Source organism: Suricata suricatta, chromosome 8 (assembly GCF_006229205.1).
Source record: "Suricata suricatta isolate VVHF042 chromosome 8, meerkat_22Aug2017_6uvM2_HiC, whole genome shotgun sequence".
Lineage (NCBI taxonomy): Eukaryota > Metazoa > Chordata > Mammalia > Carnivora > Herpestidae > Suricata > Suricata suricatta.
Genome location: NC_043707.1, coordinates 79,355,583 through 79,379,488, shown reverse-complemented (window position 1 = coordinate 79,379,488; position 23,906 = coordinate 79,355,583). Strand labels below are relative to the sequence as shown.

The window sequence follows — 23,906 nt, the reverse complement described above, 5'->3', positions numbered from 1 at the left end:
CATATACCTATTTCCCATCGGTATGTTTTCTTTGGAAAATTTCTATTCAGATCCTCTGACCATTTTTCAATTAGATTTCTTGTTGTTGAGTTAGATGGGTTCTTCATATATTTTGGATATTAACCCCTTATCAGGTATATGATTTGCAGATATCTTCTCCCATTTGATAGGTTGTGTTTTCATGTTGCTGATGGCTTTCTTTGATGTCGAGTAGCTTTTAGTTTGATCTAGTCCCACTTGCTGATTTTTGCTTCTGTTGCCTTTGCTTTTGGTGTCAAATTTAAAACATCATCGGCAAGTCTGATGTCGAAGAGCTTACTGCCTACATTTTCTTCTAAAAGTTTCATGGCTTCAGGTCTTACATTCAAGTCTTAAATTCATTCTGAGTTGATGATTGTGTACAATGTAAGTTAGTCGTCCAGTTTCATTCTTCTGCATGTGGCTGTCTGGTGTTCCTAACATCATGTATGGAGGAGAATGTTCCTTCACTACTGTATAGTCTTCACTTCTTTGTTGTAAATTAACTCACCATACACGGGTAGATTCCTTTCTGGGCTATTTTGTTCCACTAGACTGTGTTTATTCTTATACCAGCACCATAAGGTTTTTAAGTACTATAGCTTTGTACTATAGTTTGAAATCAGAATATATGATGCTTCTACCTTTTTCTTTTTTTTCAAAATTGCTTTGTCTATTTGAAAATTTTAGGATTGTTTTTTCTTCTGTGAAAAATGCCATTGGAATTTTGATAGGGATTGCACTGAATCTGTAGATTGCTTTGGATAGTTGAATTAACAATATTAATTCTTCCAATCCATAAACACAGAATATCTTGCCATTTATTTGTTCTTCAATTTCTTTCAATAATATCTTATAGTTTTCAATGTACAGGTCTTTTACCTCTGTGATTAAATTAATCCCTAGGTACTTTACTATTTTTCAATGCAATGATTAATGGAATTTTCTTAATTTCTCTGATAGTTATTAGTGTACAGAAATGCAACAGATTTTGGTACACTGATTTTATATCCTGTACCTTTACTGAATTTGTTTATTAGCTCTAACAGTGCTTTGGTAGAGTCTTTAGGATTTTCTATATATAATGTTATGTCATCTGCAAATAGAAACAGTTTTACTAACAGCTTGTAGTCTTGAATACTGTGCTGTCTTCCATCTAAATTGTAATTTGCTTACATTTACACAATCGTTGGAAGCACCTGAATTTTAAACTGGTTTATAATTGATTTTAAAACAAGCATTCAACAAGACTATGTAACAAGACCATCACAAATACCCAGGAAACCAAGTTACTGTACATTCTAACATAATTACTAGATATTAAATACCAATAGGTAGGTTCACTTTATTGGAGGTACAAAAGTGAAAATAAATTTTTTTAATTTTTAGTTATTTTGAGAGAGAGAAAGACAGAGACAGAGACACAGAGAGAGAGACAGAGAATTCTAAGCAGAGTCTGTGTTGTGTGGGCTCAATCCTCTAAACCATGAAATCATGCTGAGCCGAAATCAAGAGTCAGATGCTTAAGTGACTGAGATACCCAGGTACTCCTAAAAATAATTTTCTGAGTTATCCTCAAATTGAAATAGATGAACAGCTCTAGAGAAACTTTATTACAGGAAAAAGCACTGAAGATCAGTTACTGTAATTTGTTAAGGTTATCAGATTATTGTTTACAATAATATAGTATCATGCAAACATTAGCTTCATAGATCACATCAACATTTATCTTTATTTTTCATGAATTGCTCTCACTTATCCTTTTTCTTTAATATCTCACTTATTTATACTGATGAATTTGACAACATAGTATAATATAATCACTGTACCAGCACTATGTCTGCCACTACACAGCTGTTGAACTTAAACATCACATTTCCCCTCAAGAACACATTTTTTTCATGGACTTTTGTCCATGAAATCCTTTTATTTTTAAAGGATTTCTCTATACTATTAATTATTTTGGTCTTTAAAGATAATTTTTATCCCAAAAATTTCAAATATGAAAGATCTGGAAGATTTTTTTTAAAGTTTATGGTAAAAAGATTTGAAAGAAAGAAAACTGTCACTGTTCACAGATTTTATGGGTACTAAAAAAGGAACATTCATAGTCAAATTATTACAATTAATACAGTTCGGCAAGTTGCTGGAACAATATACAAAAGCCAACTGCATGTGCAACAGAAAAAAAATTTTTTTAAATGATACCATGTACAATATCAACAACAAAAAAATAAGACAACTAAAAACTCTACCAAAAATGTTTATGGAGAACAATTAAAAATTATAAAACTTAGTTGAAAGCTGTTAAACATATAATTATATGCAAATATACCATATGTAAAAATTAAGATTTAATGCTATAAAGAAGCCCACTCTAAGTGAATCTAAAATTCACTGCAATGCAAATCAAAATCCCAACAGAGTTTTAAGAACTTGGCAAGCTGATTCTAAACTTAATATGGAAGAAACAAGACCCAAGAATAGTCAGGATGATTCCAAAAAAGAACAAAGTCAAGGAAATCAAGTTACCAGATGAGAAGCCAGTGCCTGTAACAAACACATTGTGGTATTGATTTACGAATAAACATCTCTTGCTTCTTTGACATCCCAAAACCTTTCTATCTATTTACAAATTGATAAAGAAATTTCCCCTTTGTTTCATAAAATCCTTCGCAGTCTTCTTAGTCTTTCAAACAGTTTTTAATTATTATTTAACGTTAAGAGCACGATGGCAGTGGCCAAAATGCTCCTTTTACCCTTGTCACTATTCTCCTCCTTAGGGCACATTTCAACTTCTTAACTATTCTAAATATTTCCCTATTCAAGATAATATACACTTTACCAAGAACATCATGTGGAGTGGCAGACAGATCAGCTGCCAACATGAGAACAAAATGACAGGTTGTTAAGAATATATAAATATCTACAGTCAAACACTATTATTTATATTTTTTACAGAGTATATAAGAAAAACTGTTGGGAAGTGACAGGAGACAAGCAGAACAAACAAAGGCATGAATTAATATTACTTTAACAAAAATTACAATAATATATTGCAAATTATTTAAAAGCACATTTACTATAGTTCCAGTCCTTTTGTTCATAAAAAATTATGCAAAATAATAAAATAAAAATAGTAACAGAATAACATTTCAAATATATATTTAGAAAATTATATACATTAATTGCAATTTTTTTTTAAAGCACTCAAGTGACTTCCCTGTACAGAGTACTCTACAATGTTCTACAAAGTGACACAAAGGGAAGAAAGATTTATGGGTAGGAAAACAGGGCACAGAGGACATTAAAGTATTTTAGGTGGGATTTTAAAAAATAGAGAAATGAGAGTGATTAAATATTATGCACTAGATGTTGTAATGAATCTACAAATGAACACAGTAAATTAGATTTAACAAAGCAGTAAAGACTGAAAGCTGGTTAAAATTTTTGGATTTTTCAGAAAGGCAACACAGAGAGTCACTGCAGGTTTTTGATCGTGGGAGTGAAAACATGAAAGCAGTGTCTGAGAAAGAATCCTAACAGCTGTGTGTAGGATGGTTTGGAGGGAGAAAGAGACTAGAGACAGGGAATAAACAGCTACAAAGCTGTTAAAGTACAGAAGCATGTATTATAGCTACAAAGCATGATGATGTACGGAAGCATGAAGTACATGACGCATCAAATAATGAAGACGAAGACAACATAAAAACTAAGGAAAAAATACGTGAGGAAATAGGAGAGGCATTCCACATATTTATTAAATTAACTATTTTCAGAATACCTCAGTACTACATTCAACATGTAGATATAGATTTTTTAATTTAATAAGGTATTAAATGATCAGTGTGCATAATAATACCAACCTCTATAGGACTGGCATAAGAATAAAATTAGATGTTATTTAAAGAATTCTTTACTGTAAATGTCACATAAGTATTAACTGCTGCAATTTTTTAGGGAGGTGACAGTTGTAATATAAAGGAAATGTTCCAACCATAAAGTCAAAAGATCTGAATTCAAATTCTTCTTCTATTATTTAATGGTAACATTAGTGGACCTTCATCAAGTCTTTTATCATTCTGAGTAATTATTTTTATTTTTTCTTTGTTTTTATTCAAGTATAATTAACATACAGAGTTATATTAGTTTCAGTTATACAATATAGATTCAAGAATTCTATACATTACTCGATGTTCTCTTGAATCTCTTTCACCTATTTCACCCATCACCTCATCCACCTCCCTCTCACAAACCACCAGTTTACTCTCTGGTTTTCTGTTTGTTTTTCTTTGTTCATTTGTTTCTTAAATTCCACATATGGGTAAAATCATATGGCATTTGTCTTTCTCTCACTTATTTCACTTAGCATTATACCCTTAAATACTTCCATGTTCCTGTAAACAGCAAGATTTCATTCTTTTTGATGGCTGAATAATAGCTCTGTGTGTGTGTGTGTGTGTGTGTGTGTGTGTGTGTGTGTGTTTGCGTGCGTATGCGTGCTCATGTGTGTATATATACCACCTCTTTATCCATCGATCTATGGATGGACACCTGGGCTGCTGTTGTATCTTGACTACTGTAAATAATGCTGCAATAAACATAAAAGTGCATATATCTTTTCAAATTAGTATTTTTGTTTTCTTTGGGTAAAAACCCAGTAGTGGAATTATTAGATCATTTGGCAATTCTATTTTTAACTTTTCAAGGAATTTCCATACTGTGCTCCACAGTGGCTGCACCAGCTTGCATTCCCACCAACAATTTGCATGAAACTTTTCACCACATCCTTGCCCACACTTATTTCTCATGTTTTTTATTTTGGCCACTCTTACATCTGTAAAGTGATATCTCATTGTTGTTTTGATTTAAATTTCTTTGATGATTAAAGAAATTGAGCATCTTTTGAAGTGTCTGTCTATTGGCCTTCTGTATGTCTTTTTTGGAAAAAGTCTGTTCATGTCCTCTGCCCATTTTTACATTAGATTATTAGGTTCTTTTTGGTTGAGTTGTATATTCTTTATATATTTTGTAGATTAACCCCTTATCAGATACATCATTTGCAAGTATCTTCTCCAGTTAGTAGGTTGCCTTTTGTTTTGTTGATGATTTCCTTCACTGTGCAAAAGCATTTTATTTTGGTGTAGTCCCAATATTTTAATTTTTCTTTTGTTTCCCTTGCCAAAGAAAGCATAAATAGAAAAATGTCCCTATATCTGATGACAAAGAGATTACTGCCTATGTTTTCTTCTAGGAATTTTATGATTTCAGGTCTCACATCTAGGTCTCTAACTGATTTTAAGTTTACTTTTGTGTAGCGTGTAAGAAAGTAGTCAATTTCACTCTTTTGCATATAGGTATCCAGTTTTCCCAGCATCATTTGTTGAAGAGACTGTCTTTTTCCCATTGCATATTCTTGCCTCCTTTGTTGTAAATTAATTGACCATATAACTGTGGGTTTATTTTTGAACTCTCTATGCTCTTCCATTAATCTATGTCTATTTTTGTGCCAGTACCAAACTGTTTTGAGTACTACAGCTTTGTAGTATATCTCGAAACCATGAATTGTGGTGCTTTTGGTTTTGCTCTTTTTCAAGATTGCTTTGGCTAATCAGAATCTTTTGTTGCTCCATATAAATTTTAGGATTATTTCTTTGAAAAATGCTGTTGGCATTTTGATAGGGACTGCATTATCTGCGGATTGCTTTGGACATTTTAACAATATTGGTTCTCCCAATCCATAAGGATGGCACATCTTCCCATTTGTTTGTATCACTTTCAATGTCTTTCATCAACATTTTGTAGTTTTCAGAATACAAGTCTTTCACATCCTTGGTTAAGTTTACTCCTAGGCATTTTGCTATTTTGTTTGGTGCAATTGTAAATGGAACTGTTTTCTTAATTTCTCTTTCTGCTACTTCCTTATTAGTGTATAGAACAAGATTTCTGTACATTGATATTTTATCCTGAAATTTTATTAAATTCATTTATCAGTGCTAATTTTGTATATAGTATCATATCACCTGCAAACAGTGAAAGTTTTAATTCTTACCAATTTGGATGCCTTTTATTTCTTTTTCTTGTCTGATTGCTGTGACTAGGTTTTCCAGTACTATACTGAATAAAAGTGGTGAGGGTGGACATTCTTGTCTTATTCCTAATTTTAGAGGAAAAGCTCTGTTTTTCACCACTGAGTACAATGTTAGCCACTGGTTTTCTATATATTGTCCTTATTATGTTCAGGCATGGTCCATCTAAACCTACTCTATTGAGGATTTTTATCATGAATAGAATGTTGTACTTTGTCAAATATTTTTTCAACATCTACTGAGATCATATGGTTTTTATCCTTTCTCTTGTTAATGTGATGTATCACATTGATTTCCAAATATTGAACTACCCTTGCATTACTGGAATAAATTCCATCTGATCATGGTGAATGATTTATTTCATGCATTGTTGGATTCAGTTGGCTAATATTTTGTTGAGGATTTCTACATCTATGTTCATCAGAGATATTAGAATATAGTTTTCTTTTGATGTAGTGTCTTTATCTGGTTTTGGTATTGGGGTAATGCTGGCCTCACAGATTGAATTTGGAAGACTTCCTTTCTCTTCTATTTTTTGGAAGAATTTGAGAAAAATAGGTATTAACTTTTCTATATATTTTTTAAAGATTTTATTTTTAAGTCATCTCTACAACCAACATGGGCTTGAACCCACAACCCTGAGATCAAGAGTTGCACACTTGAGCCAGCCAGACACCCCTTACCTCTCCTATAAACATTTGACAGAATTCATCTAAGAAGCCATCTGGTCTTGGACTTTTGCTTGTTGAAAAATTTTAAATTACTGATTTGATTTGATTGTTAGTAATCTGTTTCTTCAATATTTCTATTTCTTCCTGATTCAGTTTTGGAAGAATACATATGTCTAAGAATTTATCAATTTTTTCCAGGTTGTCCAATTTGCTGGCATGTATGTTTTCATAATATACTCTTACAATACTTTGCATTTCTGTGGTGTTGGTTGATTTTTTTTCTGTGTGTGTGTGTGTGTGTGTGTGTGTGTGTGTGTGTTTTAAGTAATCTCTGTACCCAACATAGGGCTTGAACTCATAATCCTCAGGTCAATGGTCACATGTTCTACCAACGAAGCCAGCCAGGTACCCCTGTGGTGTTGGTTGTTATTGCCCCTCTTCCATTTCTGATTTTATTTGAGTTTTATTATTATTATTATTATTATTACTATGAGTTTGGCTTATTAATTTGGTTGATCTTTTCAGCTCCTGGTTTCATTGATCTATTTTGTTTTATTTTGTTTTTAGTCTCTATTTTATTTATTTCTGCTCTCATCTTTATTATTTTCTTCCTTCTACTTGTTTGGGTCTCTGTTTCTTCTTTTTCTAGATTCTTTAGGTGCAATGCTAGGTTGTTTGAGATTTTTCTTGCTTGTTGATGTAGGCCTATATTACTATAAACTGCCTTCATAGAACAGCTTTTGCTGCATACCAAAGATTTTGGACCATTGTGCTTTCATTTTCATTTATCTCCATGTATTTTTTTAATTTTCTCTTTGATTTCTTGGTTGACCACTTAATCCATATACATTAAAAGTTATTATTGACATTACCATTTTGTTACTTGTTTTATGGTGGTCTTTGTAGTTCTCCTCTGTTCCTTTCTTTTCTTGTTCTCTTCCCTTGTGGTTTGATGGCTTTCTTTAGTGATATGCTTGAATTCTTTACTCTATTTTTTGTATATCTATAACAGATTTTTGATTTGTGGTTGCCACTGGGTTTTATATAACATCCTATGCATATAGAGGTCTATATTAAGTTGACAGTTGCATAGGTTTGAACCCTTTCTAAAAAGCACTAAATTTTTACTCTCCCTCCCCTATCTTATTATGTGAGCTCATACTTTACATCCTTTTATTTTGTGAATCCCTTGACTGATTTTTATAAATATAATTGATTTCACTGCTTTTGTGTCTTAACCTCTTTACTTGCTTTATAAGTGATTAATCCACTGCTTTTATTGTTTGCATTTACCTGTAATATTTTTTCCTTTCATAATTTTTTACTGAGTAACTATTTTTAATATGTAATGTGAGCAAAAACAAATCTCTCATAAAGGCCTCAAGGAATAATTTAAAAAGTCATTATAAAATCCCTAACGTAGTATCTGAATTACTATGTACCATGAATGTATGTTACAAGTAAGCATGGGGGAGGCCAGAAATAGGGGTCCATTTTGTGTGACCTTACTGGAGAGAAAGCCACAAGCATTTTTGAAAAACCATAATAACCATGCCCTTCTCCATATTATCTTAAAGAGTAATTGTACAAGAAAATGTCTGAAATATCTTATTAATGATCCATCTGTGAAAATGCCTTCTGATGTACAAGATCTATCCACAGCAGTTTAAAAAGCAACAATCAAAAGTCATATTACCCATGATTTAAAAACCCACAATAATAGGCAATTCATGATTTTTTTTCTATCATAGGTTATAGACACATTACCAAAATTCACATTCTTTTTTAATGTTTACTTATTTTTGAGAGAGAGAGAGACAGAGTGTGAGCAGAAGAGGGGCAGGGAGAGAGGGAGATGCAGAATCTGAAGCAGGATCCAGGCTCTGAGCTGCCAGCACAGAGCCCATTGCAGGGCTCAAACCCACCAGCTGTGAGATCATGACCTGAGCTGAAGTCAGATGCTTAACCAACCTACCAAAATTTCCATTTCAAATTCTAATATTTTTTTATTTTAAAAAGGAGTAAAAAGGGACAGGAGACTCCCAAAAGAGCAGAGCAAGGGAATTTAAATAGTGGTAAGGGTGGGAATAAGTTGAAGTTAATTTGTCTTAAGCAAGACCCTTACAGACTTCTATCTGATAGAAAGGAAGAAATCTGAAGTTGCCTAGTGAGTTCACCCTACCAATGGATCCCTAACGTAGGAGTAGGGAATAGTTTATAAAATTGACTATGGAGTACTTTTAGCTCAATACAGTGTAGGAAACAAGACTTAAAGGGAATCTAAGGGGCGCCTGGCTGGCATAGTCAGTAGAGCGTGCAATTCTTGATCTTGGGGTTTATAATAAATAAAATTAAAAAATAAAGCGAATATAAATAAGCAGTTTTATAAATACTAGTAGTCTTTAGCATACTATTCATTCATTCATTTGGTTCTGTACAATACACTAAGAATGCACTCTGAGGAATATAAACAGCATGAGAACCAGCACTTAAGAAATAAAATCAATACATACAAAAAAGTGGCATGAAGAAAGTATAAACAAAATATTATTTATGCAAAAAGGACCAAGAAAACTCTAGAAAGTGTATAAATTGAATTTGGGCATAGAAAAACTAGAACGAGGAAGAAAAGAAGTATAGGTGGAGCAACCAATGTAGAGCAATGACAGAAGCTAAAACAGGAACTTACATGAAAGAGCATAAGGGATTGAAATTAAATTATGAGAACATCAGATTTGGAACCAGATTGCAAAAGCCTTTAGTACGAGCACAGGGGACTTGAGTGTAATTTTGCATAAACTAAGAGTTTATGAATAAGAGAAAGTGAAGAAAAGGGTTTAAATTAGGAATCATTATAATAATAATTAATAGTTAATAATTCCTAATTAAATTAGGAATCTCATATAATGATGAAAATATAGAGTAAGAGCGAAAAATGGAGTCAGGAAAGCTGCTGGATTTATCTATACACACAGTTTATCAGTCAGGGATCATTTTAAAAACTCATTATCTACCCAACTTGTACTAGAGCTAAATCATATCTTAAGAAAAATTATTTACACATATAATTCCATAAAGTTGATCTCATGTGCAGCTAAAAATGGGGGGAGAGATCTCACCCATCCTAATACTCAATGCATTTAGTCTTCAAAGTAAACATGAGATGGGAGACATGACTCTACATCCTCTCAGTCAGTCTCAATCTCCATATGCCTCTTAGATGGCATCAAAATTCTATGGTTTTTTAAATGTTTATTAATTTTTGAAAGAGAGCAGAGAAGGGGCAGAGAGAGAGGGAGACTCAGAATTTGAAGCAGGCTCCAAGCTCTGAGCTGTCAGCACAGAGCCCAATGGAGGGCTCGAACTCATGAACCGTGAGATCACAACCCGAGCTACAGTTGGACCCTTAACTGACTGAGCCACCCACGCACCCCATATTTCTACTATTGAGGAGAAGTATACTTTCACATAATATATCCCCTAATCCTAAGTAAACCACTTCATCAACTGTTCCACCAAAGAAAAAGAAAATAGTAATCTACACTAGCACTGGAGAGAAAACTGGTTGTGTTACACTTGATGGAATACTATATTGTACTTTATGTACTATTTCAGAAACTTTCAACAATAATTTTGGCTCAATTTTTGTTTTGTTTCACCTGCTGAATTTAGGATCTAACTTCTGCATAATGCCTTTTCTCTCTCTCTGCTAAAGCATATTAAGCATATTGGAGGTACCAAAACAGAGATTTAGTCCAAAGCAATTATTTGAGGGCAGAAATTTTCCTGAAAAATTGAAATATTTAAGAAATTAAAACCAGGCAAATAAAAAGAAAATTTCTGAGGGCAGGTAAGGTTACAGAAAGCATGGACCTAAAACACCAAACACCTCTTCTCCATAACAGATAGGTATGAAAATGATAATAGCATGTCTTTTTATTTTCCCATAACCACTAAAATCCTGAGTCAACATTTTGAAATATTATTACAAAATTCTGACAACCTATTTATTAAAATTTCTTTTGTAACAGATAAAATTTGCTAAAAACTAAAGTAACTACAGTTTAGGAAACAGAAGTGTTCCTATGTTTAACAAACTTGTGTTTGCTTTGGCTAACCAATAAAATAGTTCCAAGTCACTTGTTTATTTATGCAATGCCTACCGAGAACCTGCTATGTGTCAGATACTGTGCTAAAGGCTAGAAGTACAAAATTAAATAAAATATAATTTGTATTCCTTTTGAGGAGTTATAATCTAACAAGGGAGACCTACCATAACTGGTATAATCATCTTATGATAAAAGTATACACAGGATACCATAGAAGCAAAGAAGGTGGTCAGGGAATGCTTTTTAAAATAAGTAGGAATGTGAATTTGGAAGGTCAGGTATAAATTAAATCTGTGCTTCCTAAACTTGATTGTACATATGAACCATATCTAGAGCTGATATCTAGGCTTCACTTAAGATATAGGGAAGTAGAATCACTAGGGGTGGAGCCAAGAAACCTATATTTTTAACCACGAAAGACTGAGAATCACAGCCAGGTTGGGTAGTAGTGAGCCAGAAGTGCTGACAACCATTTGAGGCACAGAGAATGGTTCAGTGTGGTCGGAATGTGTGAAATACAGACAGGAGATCAGAAAGAAATCAGAACAAGAGTAGTGACATCGCTAATGTTATATTTCAAACAGGACCTATGGAATTGACATGAACTTTCAAAATAAAAGGCTGTGTCGTATATTTCATGTCACAATGACATGTGACATAATGTCACATGTGACATCTTACTGAAGTACATGGGAAAACTAAATACAAATAGCTTGCATTTCAAGACAAGGGAAAAATACTCCTTTGAAAAACAAATAAAAAACAAAAACAAAACAAAGCTCTACTCATAATGTTTATTAAATGTAATGACCACTCATGTTTCTCAGCATGCATACCTGGAATATGAACACAAGTTATGACAACATTTTCTACTATATAAAAATAAATACAAACTGTATTTTGAAATTCAAGCTTTAAAACTAAAAACTGTTCTTAATGATTTTAAGTTTGCAAACTGTTATAGTGATTTGTTACTTTCCAAGAATTTACTTAGAAATATCATTTTTTTAAGAATCTATTTGGAGAGAGAGAAAGCAGGGGAGGGGCAAGACAGAGGAAGAGAGAATCCTAGGCAGGCTCCACTGACAGCGCGAAGCCCACTGTGTGGCTCGATCCCTCTGCCTGTAAGATCATGACCTGAGCCAAAATCAACAGTCAGACACTTAACTGACTGAGCCATCCAGGCACCCCAGAAATATCTTTATACTTAACTCTAGGTAGGAGTAGAGTAAGATAACACTAATACAAGGAATATTCACCATAAATAGGCTAAAAGCCCAATTGAATCTTGTATATTAATCTCTGTATATAAAATAACAAATGGTTTAAATCCTCAATTCATTGCCCCCAAAAGACATCATAAACAGAGGTCGATAGGCAATCATGTGAAACAGGAACAATCTTTTAAATTTTTTTTTAATTTCCTTAATACTTATTCATTTTTAAGAGACAGAGTACAAGCAGGGGAGGGGCAGAGAGAGAGGGAGACACAGGATCAGAAGCAGGCTCAAGGCTCTGAGCTGTCAGCACAGAGCCCATGTGGGGTTTAAACCCATGAACTGCGAGATCATGACCTGAGCTGAAGTCAGAACCTAAACCAACTGAGCCTCCTAGGCATCCGTCAGAAACCTAGTGACAAACCTACCAATTATAGTAAATAAAACACATTTTGCAGTTATATTCTATTTTTTAAAGTCCCTCTAAATCTTACTGAACCCATTTAGACATATTGTAATAACCTACAGACCAGACAAAGATTCATCTACCAAAGTGAAACTATTGCCAACTATGCATAGTAACTCCCTGGAGGAGCACACAGGGTATAGAAGCAACAGCAGTTAAAAGCCAAAGGACTAACCACATAGCCCAATTAGTGGAGAACCAATTAACAAATTATAATAATTGGCTAATTACGAGAATAATATCTATACACTTGATATAGCAAACCATTCTTTCTTGGACTTAATTTACTTTTTAAAATGGTAATATTATCGAGTTGCCTTAATTTCCAGATGAAATACAGGAATTAAATTATAGTTATTGTCAGCTTCTTAGGCTAACATGATTTACAGAGAATGTATTATATCTTTGTTTTGAGTCACTCACTGCTTCCTTTTTGCTCTCAAAGCCCTTTATATGTATGTCTATTTGCTTTTTATTGAAAGTATCTGAATCTTGCAAAGACAGTACTAATATCACCATGTAATAGCTGAAGAAACAGGCTCAGCATGATGAAGTGAGTTAATGAAAATCACCACTAACCCCAGATTTCAAACTCAGATCTGCCTGGGTGCAAAACTCTTTCTATACTGCCTCAAAGGTAGAGAGGTACATAGGACTAAATAAATCAAACCTAATAAATGAATTGATTGCAGTTTCTTCTATAACTAGTAGAAGCTACTGGTAGTAGCAGAAACAGCTCTGCCACATCTGACAAACAAAACATAGAGAAAAACATCTATCTGGGTGTGGAGGCACAGGGGTTTTGCCTAGTACCTGAACTACCTCATGAAATTAGGAAATACTGTACCTCACTTTATGAGTCTTTATAGAAGACAGAGCCCACCTCCATTTATGGAAGCTAACAATGCCATACAGTCATTCTTCCTGTCACCTCATCAGCATAAACATGGGCACTTAATCTATGCTCTGCCAATAAGACACTCCCACCAAGGACTCTAAATTAAAAGCTAGAGATAGTAAGAAGCTGGGACAGCAAAGGTTGTATAGTAGCAGCAGACAGCAGCAGCAACATTAGGTCTCCGGTAACAGTAGCAGCTGTGCCAGAGCTGAGTCTAGCCAGCAATTGTGGCAGCATTATTGTCACTGGATGCTTTTTATTAATCTGTTTTTTAAAGTTTATTTATTTTAAGGCAGATAGAGACCATACAAGTCCCCACTTGGGAAAGAGACAGAGAATCCCAAGCAGGTTTCATAGTTTCATACTGTCAGCATGGAGCCCAAAGCAGGACTCAAACTCACAAACCCCTGAGATCATGACCTAAGTCTAAAACCAAGAGTCAGATGCTTACCCGACAGAGCCACCCAGGCGCCCCATTACTGGATGGTTTTATGTCATGATTTTCAGATGTCTTTTCTGCTCCTGAGTCTAACATGTTCCTGACTACATATAGCCTTCTCAGAAATACAGTGAACTAATCAATATGCCTTCAGTAAATTACTTTACCACTTATTAGTCAAAATCGTTTTCTGTTGCCTACAATTAAAAACCTAGACCAAAGCATTTAATGATAAATGACACTAAACAATTATATTTTATCAAATCTTTTTGCCTTAGTACTGACTGTTGTTTTACTTAATCTGCCATTACGTTCTTAAGTAACAGCTACTTTATAAATGATGGTATGCTCTAACAACAATAAAAAAATACTTCAAATCAGGTTTATCTTTTCCAAAGCAACACAAAAATGCAAAAATAATAACAATAGTCTAAGGGTAATTTTCACCGGGGTTCAAAGCTTTCTTAAGAATTCTTACCTGTCAGGAATACCTAGCCTCTTGACACTTCTATAAACAGAAAGAGTATTTGCAACATGTCGATAATTAAACCAGAACCGGGATGTACATACCTACAGAATTAAAAGAAATACATTATCATGAATCAAAATAAGCCACTAGGTTACAGAATTATTTCTCTTTAATTAGGATTTAGAGATGTCTAAAAAAAGAGTATATCATAATTTAGGCTTACAAACAGCAAAGCATATAAAGATTGTCAATAAAACCAATCTCTCTGAAGAGCAGTCATTCATAACTACTATTAAATAAAAAGACCATTCAGTTTAAGAAAAGAACAAATCTTTGGGAATTTAATCAAATACTGAACCAACTTAGCTACTCTCAATTTATGTGATTCTATACTGTTCCTATGTCTAAAAGGTTAAATTCTTTAGAATCAAAGGCAATGTCTGTAATCTTTTCATAGAATAGGAAAGATAATTAACTATCTTAGGTTATTTAATACTCTTTTCACTCTAGCTTGCTCTCTAATATTAGTTATGAAAAATGTTAGATCGATAACATATAAAACAATTTTATATGCATATGAGAATGCATTATAAAGAAGCTGTTAAACTGAACAGAAAACTAGAAACAATCCAAACAAGTTTTACTTAAAAAAACTTGATTTCTAAAAATGATATCAACAGTACTAGGAAAATCTAACACCATGCCTCAAAAATCAATCCTCTTGAAAATCCATTCCAAAGGAAGCACACCTACCCCCCAAGCTCCCTCCCAATCTCCTACCACATACCTAGGTGATTAGTAGGCACAATGACAGCTTTGAGAATAGCATAAATGTTCCTGCCCCTGCAAACAGACAGGAACCTTGAGATTTTTTTATTAAAACAAATTTTCAACCTGGAATCTAATAAGGAAATGACTAAAATTTTTGACTACATTAAAATGTAAAATTCCAGGTGTCAAAAATACCATAAAGTCCTAACTGAAATGAAAAACTTGAAACAATTATAGCTCAAAAAGAAAAAAAGTGAACATCCCAATTTTGAAAAAAGGGGAAAAGATGAGAGCAAAACATTAAATAGTAAAGATATTCAAAATGGACAATAAAACTCTTAGAGATGCTCAACTTTTGTGATAATTTAAAAACATAAACTGAATTGATAAGTATTTAAAAATCCATGACAATTCATGGTATTGGCAATTGTGTGGGGAAACGAATAACTCATATCGTACTGTTGAGAATGCAAACTAATATAAGTCTTCTAAGAGGGCAGTTTGCAACACATATCAAGTTTGAATATTTATCTTTTTTTAAAAATGTTTATTTCTGAGAGAGAGGGTGAGCAGGGAAGGGGCAGTGAGACAGGGGGACAGAGGATTCCAGGCAGGCTCTGTGATCAGCAAGGAGTCCTATGTGGGGCTTGAACTCACAAATCATGAGATCATGACCAGAGCTGAAGGCTCAACCAACTGAGCCAGCAGGCACCCTAAATATTTATCTTTTGATTTAGCTTATGTAAGTATGCAAAAATATGTATTCAAGAATTTTCAATAAGACACTGCCTATACTAGCAAACATTGAAATCAAAAAGCTAGAAACAAAATCACTACCCATCAGTAGCAAGAGCAAGTACAGATTCCCTACCTTGAGCAGAAATAGTTTAAATAATTTATATCTGCATTAGTCATAATAAAAACCAGTGTATTCAGTGCATCTTACCATACCCAAAAGGCTTTTCTCAGCTATTATAGTATTTAATAAACATAAACCTAAGAAACTGTCCTCATTTTCACCAGCAATTTACTAGACATGAAATTTAGGTGGCAAAAGAGAAGGAACCAGGAAATACCAACTTAACATAAATTATTCATATTCTCAAAATGAGATACCAAAAAAAAAAAAAAGCCAGTTGTAAAAGAGCAAGTGATATGATCCATTAGTCTCTTGAAAAAGACAGAGAGGTAGACATAAATGTAATAATAAGCATTGGAAATTTCTGAAAGAATACACAAGAAAATGATAATAGTGATCATGGAGAATAAAAATAGGAGTAAGAGGGATAAAATGATTTTTCAGTTTACACCCTTCCTCACTGTACTTCTGTAAACCGTGGTAAGCATTATCATTATAATATTTTTTTATTAAACAGAAACAAAAATGATTTACTCAAAGCAGACCTTGAAACTAAAATGGAATCCAATTTTCCTTGTATCTCCCTCTGGTGGCAAAAGTTTCTCAGTCATAGTATAAGGCCAAAGGGGCATTTCATTTACCTGTGATCATTTAGTAAAGACTAAAAACAAATTAATTCAAACTGGTAGAGAAAAACATATACGTTTTTGAGATATGAATAATGAACCACTGAAAATATGCATGCTTAGTACTTTCAACTTAGCTCTGGTCAAATTTCACAATTTTCCATTTAAGAAAGCACAATTTGGGGCGCTTGGGTGGCTCAGTCAGTTAAGTGTCCAACTCTTGAACTCATTTTGTGAGTTCAAGCCCTGCATTGGGCTCTGCACTAACAGCATGGAGCCTGCTTGGGATTCCTTCTCTCTCTCTCTCTCTCTCTCTCTCTCTCTCTCTCTCTCTCTGCCCCTCCCCCCTCAATAAATAAAGATTTAAGAAAAGGAAAGCACAATTCATTGAAGTCTCACTTTACTAAGTCTGAGTGAATGTGTAAAATATCATACACAATGTGAAACTGCAATTGTTGGGAAACGCTCAGTAATAATTTTTTGTCATTCTCTGTTTCATATCTGAGACCCAAGTTACTGCATTTGAAGAGGGGTTCAGTTAGAGGTTTCCCAGACAGGAGAAGCCTCAGTGTGTGTGCAGTATAAGCTAATAGACTCATATTCTAAAAGATGAGCCCTTTGGCAATTAATTGCCTACACAAAGACAGTTACGCTCTTTTTAAAGAATTCCTATGGAGAGATTAGTCACTGAAGAGCCCTTGGTTTCCTGTAGAGCAAGTTACCCTCTCAAACTGGTGGATCTTGGCCCATCTCCCGATAAGCTTTCCCCTCTTTTAACTGGTCACCAAGAACCTGTTTCCTCATCTTAAGCAGCTTTGTTCAATTCTTTCATAAAATCTCTTGTGAGGGGTAGTATAGAGGAGGTGTTCTTTAGGCTGTTCTATTTAATTACAATACAATTATATGTAATGTAAATATGTATAGCAACTGTAATCACTCTTTATTTACGTTTAGCAACCTGTAGGTAATTACGTACTTTAATGAAACTATTCTCAATAAACTTACAAGGTCCCAGACATTGAGAGAGCCTTCCTTTGGCCTTAGTAAAGGTAATTATAATCTTATATGTTTGTTCTACATTTCAGTTGAATTCCTCTACCTACCTCCTTTACACTCCCTCTGAAGTCCTACAATTCATGCTTCTCAGTTTTCCTCCCTTCCCAACATGAGTTACTGACTTCAGAATGCAGTACTGTTATCTGCTCCTCCTTCCTTTTTCACAAAAATCTGCTTTCATTCCTGTCTCTTTATTCCTTCATTTTTTTCTTTCAGTCAACTCTTTTATACATCTTTTTTCATTAAGCTAAATTTATTCTATCTTCTAATCATTAAATGTCATTAAATAAATTCCTAGCAGTGAAACTCCTATCCAAGTACTTTCCAAGTGCAGGGGGTAAAAACTGATTACATGTATTCTATTTTTTATTTTTTATCCTTTTAGAAAGAAAGTGAGCGAGAGCTAGGGAGATGAGCAGATGGGGTGGGAGAGAGAGAGAGAACAAGAATCCCAAGCAGGCTCCACACTCAGTGCAGAGCCTGACACAGGGATCAATCCCACAACACTGGGATCATGACCTGAGCTGAAATCCAGAGTTGAATGTTCAACCGATTGACCACCCTGGCACCCCTACATGTATTCAAATAAAAAATAAAAATGTGTAAATCCAGATAAATTAAGATGGTAATTCACACCAAGAAGGAAAAAAGGGCAAAAAACAAAAATAGGCTAATAAGCAAACCCTACTAAGAATCAAAATAATTCAAATTAAAACAAAATTTAATTTGGTATCTAGAAATCAAAAAGAAAAGGCAAAGGCTAATAATACAGAGTTGTCTTGGGATTAGAAAAAAAGAGGTACACCATTCCTTAAGAGCAATTATGTTCCATAACTTCCTAGCCTTATGGCTTAGGGATTTATCTTAAAGAAATAAATTCACATATAAGGCTATCCAACCTAGCCTTGTTTAAAATAATAAAACTTTAGAATCTAAATGCTCATGAACTAGAGATTATGGTACATTAAAATAGGAAATATTTATTTTCTATTCTAATAATATTCTATTATTCTAATATTCCAATAATATTCTATTGCTAAAATAGAAAATAAAACAGCCTTTGGAAATGACTATGCATCTCTTTATTGGCAGGGAAAGATCTCCAAGATGTACTGCTCTGGGTTTGTGAAATAACAGGGATAAGATGACCCCTGGAGCATAAAACCATTTATCTTTTGGTTATGTTTCAAGGGAAAGAAGGTTAGAAGAATTCCATTGAAATGTTAATTCTGGCATGTGTGGGACTTGAAGATATTTTCTCTCTCATCCTTGTTTTCCAAATTGAGTTAAGATACACATAACATAATATTAATATGTCTTTTTTTTTCCTTTCCTCTCTCTCGCTCTCTTTTTTTTTTTTTTTTTTTTTAGAGAGTGAGTGCAAGCAGGGGAGAATGGCAGAATGAGAGAAAGAGAGAGAGAAAGAGAGAGAGAGAGAATGTCAAGCAGGCTCTGTGCTCAGGTCAGAGCCCAATGTGGGCCTCGATCCCACGACCCTGGGATCATGACCTGAGCCTAAATCAAGAGTCAGACACTCACCAACTGAGCCACCCACGTGCCCCTAATCTGTTCTCTTCTAAACTTTTCTGTATAATTTGAATTTTCTACAATGATTATTTATTTTTCTAAACAGAAAAAAAGACAATTAAAAAAATAACCGAAGTGGAGAGTATCTAATATTACAGATAAGAAATACAGGGGTACACAACTGGTATCCAACACTTGATCTCATGCCCCACACTGGGCATGGAGCCAAGGAAACACAAGTAAAGAAAAGGAAAGAAAAGAAGAGAAGAGAAAAGAAAGAAAAAGAGAGAAAGAGAAATACAATTACTAGTTTCCATTATTAAAATAATTCTATATATTTCCTTTAAAAATAGTATTTAATTTATTCTTATATTCATTTACATATGGCTACCACATTCAAGGCATAGAATATTAGTAGTTGATATAGTCAACTTAAAATATAGCCAAATCAAAATAAGGAGTTTCTATTACAAGATAGGAGAAAATAAAAACTCTTTCTTAAAAATTTGATTCACATAAAACTCCTCAGACACATATCTAATGTGAACAGCAACACACCCCTTTATAGAACATACTTACCAAAACAGCCCAGTTGTTTGTGTGGCCACTTCTAAAGAACTGTTCTGTTTGATCCTACAAGTCAAATAATAGCAAACGTATTAGAAAAGCCACATTTCTGAGAATAAAGTACAGTTAAGATTCACAAAGTCTTTATAGTTATAAGGACAGTAAATTATCATTATACAAATTTATAAAGGTTCTAGTATTTGACCTCATGAAGGACAAAGGTTTCATTTTTTTTTATGTTTATTTCTGAGAGAGCGAGCGAGCGAGCGCATGAGCAAGGGAGGGGCAGAGAGAGAAGGAGACACAGAATCTGAAGCAGGGTCCAGGCTCTGAGCTGTCAGCACAGAGCCCAAGCAGGAATTGAACTCATGAACTGTGAGATCATGACCTGAGCTGAGGTTGGGACACCCAACCCACTGAGCCACCCAGGTGCCCCCAAAAGTTTCTTTTTCTGTTGGGGGGCATTGTGGGGGCAGTTGCTTATTTTTAAACATTTTATCTCGAACACAACAAGCCCTTCCTCATACACTTCTAGTTTTCAATTCAGTCTTCAAATTGTGAGTGACTTATTTTCATGCTTTGATTATACACGTAACAATTAATACACTTCTTGTTGAAGTTTCACTAATTATTTCTTCCTATTCTGTGCTGGATGCTTCCAATTACTTTACTTGAACACATCACTACATCTGATTGAGTACATTCTCTAGCATGCTGACATGTGCTATTTCGCTAATCTGTTACAGTCTTAACTATATTTGCCATTGTGAAACATTAAAAACCTCAAAATCCAATAATATCCAGACACTTAAGGAACAGTGTATTTATTATATATTAAAATAATAGTAAATATAAATCTTCATGACCCCAGATCTACCACCAAACAGTATTAATTACTAAAAGAGTCACACTGTCAGGATTCAAATCTGGACCCTATTATTTACTAGCTGTAAAAGCTTAGGACACTTCTCCGTGCCTCCATTTCTCCATCTATAAAACAGTAATATTATCTGATGCACGGAAGGTAAGAATGGTGACTAGACCATAGTAAGTGCATAACAAACATTAGCTTTTAATTTTCAGCTGGCAAGAAAATTGCAGGGAGAATAAAATTTAAAAAATTCACTCAAATGTGTCATATACACACACACACATATATATTTTTTAATGTTTTATTTATTTTTGAGAGAGAGAGAGAGACAGTGTGAACAGGGGAGGATCAGAAAGAATGGGAGATACAGAATCTGAAACAGGCTCCAGACTCTGAGCTAGCTGTCAGCATGTACCATGCGCATGTAATGTACAGTGATATAGAAATGACTAAATAGCATGCTTCTTTCTCTGAAGAATCCCAGAGTTCAATAAGGAAGTATGCAAACACATTACACTGCAATGTAACATTCATTCATCACATTCATTGGGTGCCATGTGCCAGCCACTGTCTTGAATGCTCAGAATACGATGGGCAAAAATAATCATTATACGTGACTTCAAAGAGGTTACTATCCAATCTGATAGACACACACAAAGCAGATGAGGGCAAACTATAAATTCTACCAAGATAATATACACAGTATCATGAAAGAGTACAGTAGACCCCTAGAGAGACCTGACCTAACCTGATTCTGGGGGTGGGAAGTAGGAAGGCATAAGGGAAGTTTTCCTTAGAGAAGTGACATTTAGGGTAGGATCCAAAAGATGAAGAGAAGAGGGAAGATAATTCCAGACAGAAGGAACATACACCCTAACAGCAGAAAGAAGCTTAAAGGCTTTGAGGAACTGAAAGATTAGCACAACTAGAAGTCTGTGAAAGAGAAAGAGAAAGAGAGAGAACTGGAGGTGTAAGCAGGGGCCAAAGCATGCAGGGCCTTGCTTGTGGGTCATAATGAAGATTCTGTTCTTCATCCTTAAAGAAACACTAAGGTGTTTATTGGTGACATGATCTGATTTGCATTTTTTAAAGTTACTCTGGCTGCAGCTTAGAAAACAGACTGGAAGGAAGAAAAACCTGAGTTAGGGAGCTATTGCACTCTTAGGTGAAAGATAATGAAATAATAGATATTACAAAGCATATATGGATTATAACAGATAAATGCTATATTAGCTAAATGTACAAATTACAACAGAATAAGCAAAGACAAGAAGATAAGGAAGGAAGGGCTCTACAGAAGTTATGCTTCTATTGCATCTTAGAAAATGGACAGAAGAAACAAGAGGTATTAAACATGGTAATGTGAAAAAGCACAGCAACAATATAACTACAAAATAATAATAATAGTGTCCAAAATGAAGTATACAAGAAAATCCATTAGAATAAAGGAGGAAAATAGAACTTTTATATTTGTATTATATTTTTAAAATGCCTTATAAATATTGAATAGGTAGATTAGCAGTAACTCATGGTTATAGACAGAGGATGCATTCTTTGTGTCTATTTCAACTGTGGGGTATGTATTCAAAAAGTTTATAACCCACTGGTCTAAACTCAAGATATTTGTATGGTGGAAAGAATGGGCTTCAATAAGACCACAAAAGTGAGCAGAGACCAGATCATGACGTTTAGACATTCCTATGTATATAATGGGAAAACACAGGAAGGATTAAGTCAGAAAATAACCCGATTAGGTTTGCATTTGATAAAGACTAATGTAACACCTAAGTGACGGACTTTGGAAGCCTGGGGGAAACAAGATAGTTCTTGCAATAGTCCAGGCAAGAAACAACCAGGGCCTGCATTAAGCCAACGGAACTGGAAAGAAGCAAATTTTAAAGTTCAGAACATAGAATTTAATGTTAATCAAAATGTGGGATTAAAAAAAAGTTTATTTTAAAAAATCAAACAGGTTTGACTTAGTAGCAGTCCCATAGGAGGTGGGCTAGGCAGAAGATGAAACTTTGCACACAGATTTTCAAATGACTGCTATCTGGGCTCCTTAGTCAACGGGATATGCAAGCCTGAAAACGATACTGCAGATCTAGACTGTAGAACTGGCCTCAAGTATTGGTAGAGTACTGGGAAGAGCAAAAGCTTTATAAAAGACCAGAATTCCTGTAAGCCAAAAATTAAACACCGTACCCATCTACTCCTGTCAAAGGGCAGCATTGTAGTCTAATAGTAGGAAAGTAGCTCCTGTGCTCGCATTTCAACTGTTAGGGACTGCACATTCGTCGGAGCAATGAATCAAGTCCTCCTCCGTCTCCTAAGATCTGATTATTAAAATCCGTCGGTTTAAAAGGGAGAAAGAGAACGACACTGTCCTATCCTGTGCCTTGTGACACCCTCCCCACAGCCCAGTCAGCCTAACAAGAGGCTGCTCCCCTCTGCTGCTGTGAGTCGGGTATCTGCTGGTGCGCTCACAGCCACAACACAGCTGTCCTCCCAGGGCCCTGTCGTTCGGGGGGCCTGATTCCTACCTCGATCTGACTGGCGGCCAAGCTGCCAAAGGACAAGAGCAACAACCCTGCCAGGGCAGTCGAACCCTTGCGGAGAAAGCAGGCGGCCACCATGTTTCCCGGTTTGGGCCGCCGGCACCTGGAGGGGCGGAGCGAGTGCCGTAAAGCAGCGCCCGGGTTTTTGCATGACTCTTTTTTTTTTTCTTTTTGCGACGCCAGCCCCAACTCCTGATGCCGGCTCCTCCCCAACCTTTAGTAAACAGCAGTAGCAAAGAGTTTAAGTTTCCGGGTGGCTGGAAGAATTTGATCCTTTCTCTTTTAACTGCATTATCCGTTTTTGTATTGTAAGACACATATAACACTTAAAAGATTGTCTGAAAGGTGAAGGAGAAAAACCTGTGATCCTATAAACTTTAAGAAGCTAGTTCCTATTTGCATAATGCTGCCAATACTTTGAATAAATGAAAGGATGTAGTGGGAAAAGCAAGCTTTGGGGCACAAAAAGACGATTAATTGGATTAATCGGTAACATGGGTGGGTGCAATTAACATGCATGAGGTCTGTTACTTTATTAAAAGCCTGAACATGGAGAAATTGTTTAGATTTTTGTTTTTCTGTAGCTATGGAGCTAAAATTTACTTCAAAGAGGATCTGAGAATTTGAGAAGATCATATGTATTTATTTGTTCCATTATGTTCATTGTATGCATTCAGTTTTAAATTATTTTCATC

General features: G+C 34.7%; 1 protein-coding gene across 1 annotated transcript in view; it reads right to left on the bottom strand.

The window, feature by feature from the left end:
• Window positions 1-23,316, bottom strand: part of PIGK (phosphatidylinositol glycan anchor biosynthesis class K) — a 109,419-nt gene extending 86,103 nt beyond the window's left edge. Inside the window, exons 1-3 of the mRNA XM_029948916.1 lie at window positions 23,197-23,316; window positions 19,795-19,848; window positions 14,386-14,477 (exon numbers count right to left, since the gene is read on the bottom strand). Of these exons, the coding sequence (XP_029804776.1) occupies window positions 14,386-14,477; window positions 19,795-19,848; window positions 23,197-23,289 (239 nt within the window). The 5' untranslated portion in view covers window positions 23,290-23,316. The remainder of the gene's footprint in view (window positions 1-14,385; window positions 14,478-19,794; window positions 19,849-23,196) is intronic.
• Window positions 23,317-23,906: the final 590 nt, after the last annotated feature.